Raw genomic sequence first — 10,887 nt, forward strand, 5'->3', positions numbered from 1 at the left:
TATATGAGATTAAAAAGTTACCTTCTTCCTCATTATGTATTTAATTCAGTACATACACTATCTTATCTATTCAAGTTTAGTAAGTTGCTTTTTCCTCCTCTTCTGGTTACTCACCAAATTTTTAACAATATTATGCTAATAACAACCTTACATTTGAGTAACACTTTTTCAAAGTGCTTTCTATCTATAATCTCACCTTATCTTCATAACGTTCATTTGAAATATAACATACACATTTTCATTTTACATATGAGGGAACAGGCACAGAGAAGTTAAAAAACTTGTTAAAGCTGAAAAAGTTAATGGCAGAGCCAGGACTAAAACAGGTTTCTATTTTCTAGACCAGTGAATTTTCTAGTAGACCTCATCCTCCAACCCATCTTACATATAAATACAGAATTTTAACTTTTTGGGGGGATAAATATAGAATTAATCCTTGGTTATTAACAATCAAATCCAGGGTTATATAGCTGAAGTTTGGGAAGAGCACATAGTCTGTCATGGGTAGGAAAGCAAACTAAATTTTAAAGCAAGAGAACAGTGGCTAAAGTGATGCAAAGAAAGAACAGGAAGAAAGCAAAAATCCTTCTTCATGTCTAAAGACACATACTCTACTGAAAACCCAGGCATCCTGGGAAAATATCCGAATATTAGAAATAGCAAGAAATGAGGTAAAAATACTAAATGCCATAGTTTTGAAAATTACCTTTAAGGCTTTCATGGGAAATATGAATTAGTAGAAGAAGCTCAAGATTTAACTTGAAAGATGCTCCTGCTGTTAGTAGAATCACACACAGAAAGAAAAAGATCATTCAAGACTGAGGCCAGGCTAGGTTATATTACTTTTTCAAAGTGTTGTTGAAGGTTACACTCCACATTGGCCTGTGCTGTCAGTTTCCCTAACGGGGTGTCACCAGTGAACTTTCGAGGGGTTCCAATTTCCTCTTCTGCATCTGCTCCCAAAAAGATCCTCTCATCGAAATCACCAACAGTTAAAACATATTCTTCATACTCCTTGTTCACTGCTTTGCTGAAAAGAGAATTATTTTAAGCTGCCAGAGTAAAACTAAGTTACACAGTGGATTTATCTTGACTTAAAGATAGATTTCAACTCCACAGCCTGGAAAAAGCTCATGATTTCTAGTTTTTATTAACTCTGCCCATCTAACAATATAAGAGGTTCTATCTGGTCACGGACATTCTTCATATTCACATACACAGCAACAAGTTACTTTGAAATGTGAGTGAAAAGAGAATCTGAAAACTAGTTGAACCTAATTAAGATCTGATCAGAGAGGAAATAACTGCATGTGGCTTTGAAATATAAGCACATTCTGAATTTGCCAACATTTGATTAATGAAAGAATGTAAACTCAAATACAGAAGTCATGGGGTCTGTTTATGAGCTGCTCAGGAAAGCAGCTGTTTTAAGTGCCAAAGTTTCTTAAAATGAATTTAAAGACAACAAGGCTTAGTGATAACACCCACTCACTGCCACTAACACAGAAGGAACCTGAATTTGGAGGAGTTATCTTGATATAAAGTTTCACTTAACAAATTGCAACAAATGATCATCCACAGGCTATGCTTTGCCAGATACGACAAGTAGTAGATACTTACCTATTATCAGTAAAACTGGAAAGGTCCAGGAGGCATTCTCCCTTTAAAATCTGGGAAGAAAAAGTAATTTTGTGACACTGAATAATTAGACATATTAACATACACACAAAAACATGACATTTATCTAAATTTTCACATTGGTACTTGTTATAAATAACACACACAAAATAGAATTAGTTCTTTCAGACCAGTAAATTCTATGTAGCATGCAAATAAAATATCAAAAAATATGTAAAGTCAAGTTTTGAAAATACTTTGAAGTTAGTCTATAGCAGTGGTTTCCAAATTTTAGTGACATAACAATCATGCAGGGGAACTTATTAAAAATGCAGATTGATGGACCTCAAGGCCTGAACTATAGCAGCATTTTAAACAAATTCCCCAAGTGCTTCTGAGGAAAGCTGTCCAATTTTAAACACTGGTCTATGGAGAAGGAAAACTAACATTTATTGAATGATGATGTGTGTCAGGCAAGAAAAAGATTCAAACGGAATACAGGTACTATTGCTGGTGAGAAAGAAAAACTATATTGTTATTAATATTTTCTGTGTATCCACTCTATACTTAGATTACTATACATCAGGGGCTGCAAACTCAAATGTTTTCAGGGGTCAGGATTCAACATACATAAAATGAAGAGGGAAGAAAGCACATTTCCCATCCTAAAAGAGGTGGCTGTCATTTAGCTCGATAACAGTTACCCATGTAGAAATTCCAGTCCAAAATTGCCATAGCTTCTGATTTTAAAAATTTTCATATAAAAGGTCTTTCTTTATATGTAAATTAACAATTGAACAAAATTAAAATGAAATAAAAATGAAGGGAAGGGGGCATAGCTCAGGGGCAGAGCATTTGACTGCAAATAAAAATGAAAACACCCTAGCAGGCCAAACAAAACATCTGTGGTCCAGGGGCAGGAGGACCACTTTCCAAACCAGGATACTTTTGGAGTGAAAGGAGATACTATAATAATTACGCCAAGACAAAAGCCCAAAATCAGATAATCCAGACAAACTAAAAAGTATGGTCATTGTACCCAGGGGTCACTAGTGTGTTACTTTACAGAGACATAATCCTTGAGCTCCTTTATAAGTTTACTTTGTTGGAGATTAAAATTTTACAGACAAAGAGCCATTTAAAATATATCTATATACATATATATACATACATATATATATACACACACACACACACACACGTATATAGTATGTATACATATAAATATTTGTTGAAAGATAAGACTAAATACAAAAGTTTATATAAGAACTCAGTTAGGGCAGACATTATGCTTGAAGAAAAATCTCATAATATTATTTGCAGAGAGGGGAACCACAGTGATAACCTAATTCAAATTCCTTTTTTCTTAACCAAAGAAAACTCAAGGCCTAGCTGGATTAAATGCTTCAACGTTGGGGAAATAAGAAACTAAGACCCAAAGGAATAAGGCAATTCATAAATATAGAAATAGCTAGGTAAAAAAAGATCCAGAATGCATGCAGGTAGCCCACAAGTGGCTACAAAACTATAAGGGATTTTCTGCTTGATTCATATAGGATTAAAGGGACAGTTGTTATACATCATCCTACTTTGAATAAATAGCAGTTATTCTAATTGTGGCAGTAAACTAGCTTACTCTGACCTTATGCTTTTCATAATTATTCTGATGTTCTGTTCTTCATAATTCTTTATCAGAACCTCCTACAATTGTCTGACAGTGTATTACTTGACAGTATATATGGTTGGTCATATTCTTCAACAACTGAGTTTCACACATCACAGAAGATCATAGGACAATTCTGCATCACAACAAAGACTGAAACCTGGGAATCTTGACCCTGAGTCCTATAATGTAGAGAACTTGTTTAAAACACTGTTTTTCCCTTTGAGGCTGCCGCTGCTCCCCATCCCAAACTAGAGCAATTTAATTGCAAGTACAGTACCTTCCTGTCAAAGAGTTTTGAAATATATGGCTTAAAGTAGTGCTCCTTTATTCCTTTGGCTTCTACTAGAAGTCCGTCATGTAGTTCACACAGTACAGCAATGATGCAGGGAGGGTCTTCAGAAGCCCTAAAGTCAGCAGTATGGAAATCAGACGGCAAACCTAGTTTGACAGGGTATGAAGAGCAATGAGGGAAAAAAGAATATGGTCAAGTTTTAAAACTTTTTCTAAAAATTGATAATTGGTTTTCAAAAAGACATAAGGTCTTACCTTTAAATGATGGATTTAACAAGTCTCGTCTATTTGGGCATATAATGGCGTTGGCAAAAATCAGATCCAAGCAGCACAGAAGTAAATGATAGGAATTTACTAAATCATCTCCAATCATACGAAAATTACCTTTATAAGAAAAAAAAGACATAAAACCCAGAAACTTTTCACATCAAATAGCACCAAGTTACCACAGTAGATAAGTAAAACAACTGAAAGTGTCACCTTACCCTTAGTATAAACAAAGAGTGTCCAACAGAAATTAAAGAGCTCCTTAACACTGCAAGGAATCCTCCTACAAAGGGGGAGGGGGGAAATGTACTTTTTATCTAACTTGCTAAATATCATTTCACATTTGTCATTTAAATTGAAACAGTAAATATAAATAACAAATAGTAAAATCAAATTACATATAAAATCTCATTCACAAAGGACAATCTATGGTTTATTAAGTGAAGTTAAAATGTAGGCTTTTAAAAAGTGCAAATTCCCTTAATAAGTTTGTATTGCAATTTCTATGTTAATTACATAAGGATTAAGTGTCTCACCTCTGCTTCCTGCTTCGTGGTAACTTTGGTGGCTCTTCATATGGATTTTGAAATATATCTAGAAAAATTGGCTCAAATTTTTTGAAAATTACAGTAGACACCTCAAAATTTCTTTCTAGCCTTTCTACACGTTCACGAAATTCTTGTGGCAGGTTTGACATGTCCATCCACTTCTTCATTTTACTAAAAAACTGTATTAAACTAAACAGAAAAAAAGCAACCTTAAAATGAGTCCATATAATAGATGGAAAAAGAAACTATGCCTAAGAATCTTTTTTAAAAAGCCTAATTTTATAAAGAAAAGAAAAAAAGAGAAGAAAAACCCCAAAAACCTCAATTCATGTGCTACAAAATGACTTTGGTTCCCAGAATTACTGTAGGCATATAGATTTTGAACTAGTGGTCAATACATAAAATGTCTTCTACTATGCATGGAGCATCTACCTATTTCTTTTATTCCCTGAAGCGCGTAGATAATACTCTGGATATAAATCTAAGTAAATATTAGTCAAGAGACTGATGAGTTCACAAAACTAGTTTGAGGAAAGAGAATCTTTCAATACTGGATTCTGGAAGGTGATCACAAAGCACCAGATTGTTACAGAGTGAGAATAAAATTCGTGTTTTGTGTTCAACGTGTGGTTCCATCACCAAATATAAACTAAGAAGGGAGTGAAATTAACATTTGGATTGGTGGATTCTGAGTAAAGCAGATTACTCTCCATCATGTGGGTGGGCTCATCTAATCAGTTGAAGGTCTTAACAGAAAATACACTGACCTCCTCCCAAGTAAGAAGGAATTTTGCCAGCAGACTGCCTTTGGATTCAAATTAAAACATCCCTGGGTCACCGATCTGCTGGCCTACCCAAGATTTTGAACTTTCCAAGCCTCCACAACCACGTGAGTCAATTTCTTAAAATAATTCCCTCTCCACTCTCTTCTTCCCAGCCTGTGCATGTCTGCATGTGCACACATGCAAATGCACTTGCTTGCACTCTCTCTCTCTCTATATATATACACATTCTATTGGTTTTGTTTCTCTGGTGAACCCCAATATAACATACATATAATTTTCTTCTGAACCATTTGAGAGTGAAGTATAGCTATTTATACCTCTCTACTCATAAATACTTCCATTTCTATTTTCTGAGAAAGAGGTCTTACATGACTAAGCATAGTTATCAAAATCAGAAAATTTTGTATTGATAAAATACTATTAGTACATATTTAAATTTAAAATTTACCAACTGTCGCAATAATGTTCTCTATAGCAATTGTAAATTTCCTAATCTAGGATCTAATCAAGTAGCATGCATTGCATTTATGTGTTATTTCCTTTTAGTTTCCTTCAATCTTCAGTCAAGATCTGTTCTTCAGACAAGATTACACTGTATAGCACAGCAAAATATATACAAGATCTAATGGTATCTCACAGAGAAAAAAATGTGACAATGAATATATATATGTTCATGTATAACTGAAAAATTGTGCTCTACACTGGAATCTGATACAACATTGTAAAATGATTATAAATAAAAAATGTTAAAAAAAAAAAAAGATCTGTTCTTCAGACTGTCTTTTGTGACACCAACATTTTGGAAGAGGACAGGTCAGTTATTTTGTAGTATGTCCCTACATGCTTCTCATTATTAGATTCAGGCTATGTATTTTTGACACAGTACTACATAAGTGATGTCATATCCTTCTCAGAGGTGTGTATCCATTTGTTCCATTATTGACAATAACCCTATACCTGATTTAGATGGTATCTGCCAGGTTTTCCACTTCAAAATTACTATTTTTCCCTTTGTAATTGATAAGTGACTTGTAGAGAGATACTCTGCAATTATGCAAATATTTTGCTCCCCATCAAACTGAACTTCTATAGTTTTAGCATCCATTGGTGATTTTTTGCCTCAGTCAATTATTAAAAGTGGTTGCAAAATGGTGGGGTGTTTTTTCTAACTCATTTTTTTCTACATTTATTACTTGGCATTCTAATGTAAGGAAGAGATTTCCCTTCTGTCCTATTTATTATCAAACTAGATTTTACTAAGTGAGTTGTAATCCATTACTATCTCTATTCATTTTGATTTTCAGATTATCCCAGATATGGCTATGAATCAGAGCCTTTTCAAACTAGCTCCTATGTTCCTTAGACATGTCCCCACATTTTTTTGAGCACTTCCTTACTTTCTGGTATAAGCTTGTGATTCTTTTTTATTTGTCTAAATGAACATGTTGATGTTGGCCGATTGCTCTTTCAGTAATTAAGAATCTGACACTTAAAAAAAAATTTTTAAACCAATTTACATTTAAAAAACACATATCTTTTGACCCATCTCTACACTTAAAGGAATTTATCTGAAATACATATTTATAATAATGTTCACTTGTCTATAATCACAAATGACTGGATATAATCTACATGTCCATCAATAAAGGGGCTGGCTAAATATATAAAGCATCCTTATATCTTAAAATATTCTACAGTCATTAAAAAAGTTAATGAGGTAGAGCCATAACTAGTAATACAGAAGGATTTCCAGAATCTAAAGTAAGAAAAGCAAGTGCAGAAACATACATATAGTATAATCTCATTTACATTTACAACAAAAAAACAAAAAATCTGAAAAACGGATTTTTTTTCTTATTTAACAATTTAATAACAATAAATGCTAATAGTGGTAAATTCTGGAGAATGAAAAAAGGAAGAGACATCTTTCTACTTTCAACCCCTCTGTATCATTTGAAAAATTTTAAACCTTTTTTTCAATTGTATTAAAAGTATATACAACGTAAAACTTAACCATTTTTAAGTGTATAGTTCAGTGGCATTAACCATTACCACCATGTACCTCCAGAACTCTTTTCATTATTTGAAATTTTTATCATGAGCTTATACTGCTCTAAATTTTAAGTTTTTTCTCTTTTGTTCAGTTTCCTCAACAACTTATTATTTCAAAGACTTAAAATTTTTATTTTTTTAAACTTTTTTATTGATTTATAGTCATTTTACAACGTTGTGTCAAATTCCAGTGTAGAGCACAACTTTTCAGTTATACATGAACATATATATATTCATTGTCACATTTTTTCTCTGTGAGCTACCATAAGATCTTGTATGTATTTCCCTGTGCTATATAGTATAATCTTGTTTGACTTAAAAATTTTATACAGTGATGAGAAACATTGATAGAAAAAGATGATACTACAACGAATAAGGTTTTATTCAGTTAAGAAAATTACCTGAACTCCATCCATCTTAGTTATTCTTTCATTTCTCTTTTTTTTTTTTTGGGGAGGGGGGAAGGTGATTAGGTTTGTTTATTTATTCATTTATTTATTTATTTTAATGGAAGTACTGAGTATTTGAACCCAGGATCCTGTGCATGCTAAGTACGTGCGCTACCACTGAGCTACACCCTCCCCTCCATTTGTTTTTATCATGAATGACAAAAATCTTATCTATTAAAGTTTTTAAAATTGTCTTGACTTAATTATTTTTCCATTTATAGAAATCAAAATTGTTCTGAGGATTTTTCTTTTCGTCTTTAATTTAGCATGAACTGAAACCTAACCCTTGCTGAATAGGGCTTTACAGTTTGTTTCTCCTCTATTCTGGAAACCCAGGAGAGCAAATAGACAATGACCTCAAAAAGTTTTGTCACAGGTTAAAAAAAAAGTGCAGAAACAGAGAACGTTAGCAACTATCCAAATGTGGATCACTCCATTTCTGTTGTTTTGTATGCAAATAGTTCCATATGGTTGATACTAGAGCAAGTAAAAGCTATAGCTGAGACCCTACCAATTGCTTAGTATTTGTAAGGGAAAAAATATTAACCATACAGTAGAGAAACAGGATAATATCTTTAGTAGATGATCAAAATTAACATCACCAATGAGAGGCAGATGGATATCATGTGCCTTCAGATGTGATATGCTGAAGACACAAAATCACTTAAGTAGTTTTCCATCTGGGAATGTAAAACCTGCATCTAATCATAAGGAAACATGAAACAAATACAAAATAAGGGACAATCTATTAAAAAAGGGTGGGAGGTAGGGTGGTTGTGAATTATACTCTTCAAAAATGTCAATGTCCTAAGAGACAAAGGCTGTAGAAATGTCCCCGATTAAAGGAGACTAAGGAGACAGGGGAAATGAATGCGATACCTGATCCAATAATGGAGATGGTACTTGAGAAAAAAAAATGCCATAAAGAATTTTACTGGATCAACTAATAAAACTAGAATAGAGATAACAGATTAGGTAAGATTGTTCTATCAATAATAATAAATAAATAACTGTACTGTAGTTATTTAAGGACATATACACTGAAGTATTTAGGGGTAAAGGGCTATAATGGACGCTACTTAAATTGAAACAGTTGACAAAAAATATTGTCTAAGAGAAAAAGATAAAATGACAAAGCAAATGGGGTAAAATGTCAATAAAAGGTGAGTCTAGGTCAAGAGTATATGGATGTTCTTTGTATTTTTCTTATTTTTGCAACTTTTCTGAAAGCTTGATAATATTCTTAAGTTTAAAATACTAATGAAAAATTTATAGATAAAAAGGATGTAGTACAGAGGCCTCTGACTGAAGTTAAAATTTAAGAAAGAGAGGCAAAGGACGAATGTGAGAATTAGGAAAAGATACCTATATGATAACAAACTTAGAATGGAATGAAGTTAAATGATTTAAAGTAAAGAGAAATTAAATCCTAAAATTAAATTTAAGACTTATAAAACAATGTTTGAAAAATCAAAGTACTTTACCTTAATTTGGCCGAACGTAGTATTCTGGTAAGTGAAACACAATTTCCTTCCATGATACCCTTTCCAACTGTGGGGATAATGCTTTTGCGACACGCAACGTATAATGAACATGCCAACCAGTGTATAACTTCTCCCTGGCAGACAAAAGACAAACAACAAAATAGATATATTATGTTAAAATGCTTGAATTCTAGAACGAAAAGAGATCTCAGAATTATCTGGTCTAATTATCTTTCTGTATTAACAGGCCAGAGAGGTGAAGACATTTGCCCAAGGTAACAAAGCTTGGTTAGTTGCAGTAATGGGTATAAAACTACTCTCAGTCCTGGGTAAGATGCTAAATCAGTATGAATCTAAAGACAGATCTCTCACTACACCCCAAATCTAATATTATTAAAAGAGTTCTCTCAAAATTTCTCAGCATTAGCTTTCTCAGTTTTATACCACCAGTCACAGCCTTGATGGTGCTGAAGTTCCTTTCTATCAGTTTAGTTTTGTTTCTTTTTTAACTAGTTTGGCAGAGAAAGGAAAGAACAGAGTAGAAAGGTATCACACATAAATAAATACCTATCTTGCACAACATAAAGGAGACTATCATTTCTGTGAGGTAAAAATTTGGGGAATTATTTACCCCAAAATTTAAAATAGTAAGTATGGCTCTTAGCAGATATTTCAATTTACAATGCTACAAAAAAGTGACACTTGGGAATTCAACATCTAATTCTCTGCTTTAGACTTGAGATATCTCCAAGCTAGACTTACTTTATGACTTCATTACTGAGCTTTACCTGAAAATTTAAGGATTAAGAACTAGACACAAATCTCATTACACAATATGATACTGTTCCTATTCATTGTTCTGCAGGTCCTTCTTAAGATCAGACTCTAGAAGAATAAGATGACTGATAAAAAAATTTCTTGCAGGAATCCAAAAGGGGTGGGTAGAAATGGGTAGCCACCAATAAAACTGAGACCCAGTGGTCCTACCCTAAAATTCTTATTTGCTCAAGGCATTAAGTGAGGCAGATAAGCTTAAGGTTGAATATTTTTAGAAGTCTTGATTAACAAATTATTTGGATATAGCATCCAACTATTGCAGAGCTTTTGGATACAGGTTACTAGACGAAAACACCATTAAGATAGGGAAGAACCAAAAGTACTGCTTTAATTTTTTTTTCCTTAAAAAAAAAAGCACATATAGTATTTAATCTAGTTCCTTAATTATAGGTCTTAGAAATACAAAGATGTTCTGATCTCATGGAACTCCAAGTCTAGAGCTAAGAGGAACAGATTCTATTATCTATAATTGATGATATATATGCTATAAGAAGAATTAAAGATTAAGTGTTAAGGGAGAATATAGTGTAGTGAGTAACTGATTTTGATGGACAGTCAGGGAAGGATTCACAGAGGGAGACAAAACTGGTAAGTGGTAAATCACCAAAATATATGGGGGAAAAGGGGTGGGTAAGGGGAAAATATAGGCAGGAGCTTGTCGGGTAGTTGAGAGAGTGTAGAGGCCAGCCAGGGAGAGAGATTCTTAGGAAGCAGTAGATATATGAAAATCTTTTCACTAAAAACAAAACAAAAAGAGGAAAATAAAGCATTGTAGATAGAATAAACACGAACACTCTTAACTTTCACAACTGTGCTAAGTCAAATATGTAAGATATCCTGATCAATTCTACCTAACTGGAGATTTAGCTCTTCAATTTTCCTTGGAGTAGG

At 33.1% G+C, this 10,887-nt stretch overlaps 1 protein-coding gene across 1 annotated transcript in view; it reads right to left on the reverse strand.

Annotated features, from left to right (window-relative positions):
- RBL1 (RB transcriptional corepressor like 1) overlaps positions 1 to 10,887 on the reverse strand; it is a 46,098-nt gene that overhangs the window by 33,406 nt on the left and 1,805 nt on the right. Inside the window, exons 2-8 of the mRNA XM_074347252.1 lie at positions 9,160 to 9,293; positions 4,378 to 4,578; positions 4,060 to 4,124; positions 3,830 to 3,958; positions 3,561 to 3,721; positions 1,621 to 1,670; positions 844 to 1,030 (exon numbers count right to left, since the gene is read on the reverse strand). Coding sequence (XP_074203353.1) covers positions 844 to 1,030; positions 1,621 to 1,670; positions 3,561 to 3,721; positions 3,830 to 3,958; positions 4,060 to 4,124; positions 4,378 to 4,578; positions 9,160 to 9,293 — 927 coding nt within the window. The remainder of the gene's footprint in view (positions 1 to 843; positions 1,031 to 1,620; positions 1,671 to 3,560; positions 3,722 to 3,829; positions 3,959 to 4,059; positions 4,125 to 4,377; positions 4,579 to 9,159; positions 9,294 to 10,887) is intronic.

The sequence above is a fragment of the Camelus bactrianus genome, chromosome 19 (genome assembly GCF_048773025.1).
Source record: "Camelus bactrianus isolate YW-2024 breed Bactrian camel chromosome 19, ASM4877302v1, whole genome shotgun sequence".
Lineage (NCBI taxonomy): Eukaryota > Metazoa > Chordata > Mammalia > Artiodactyla > Camelidae > Camelus > Camelus bactrianus.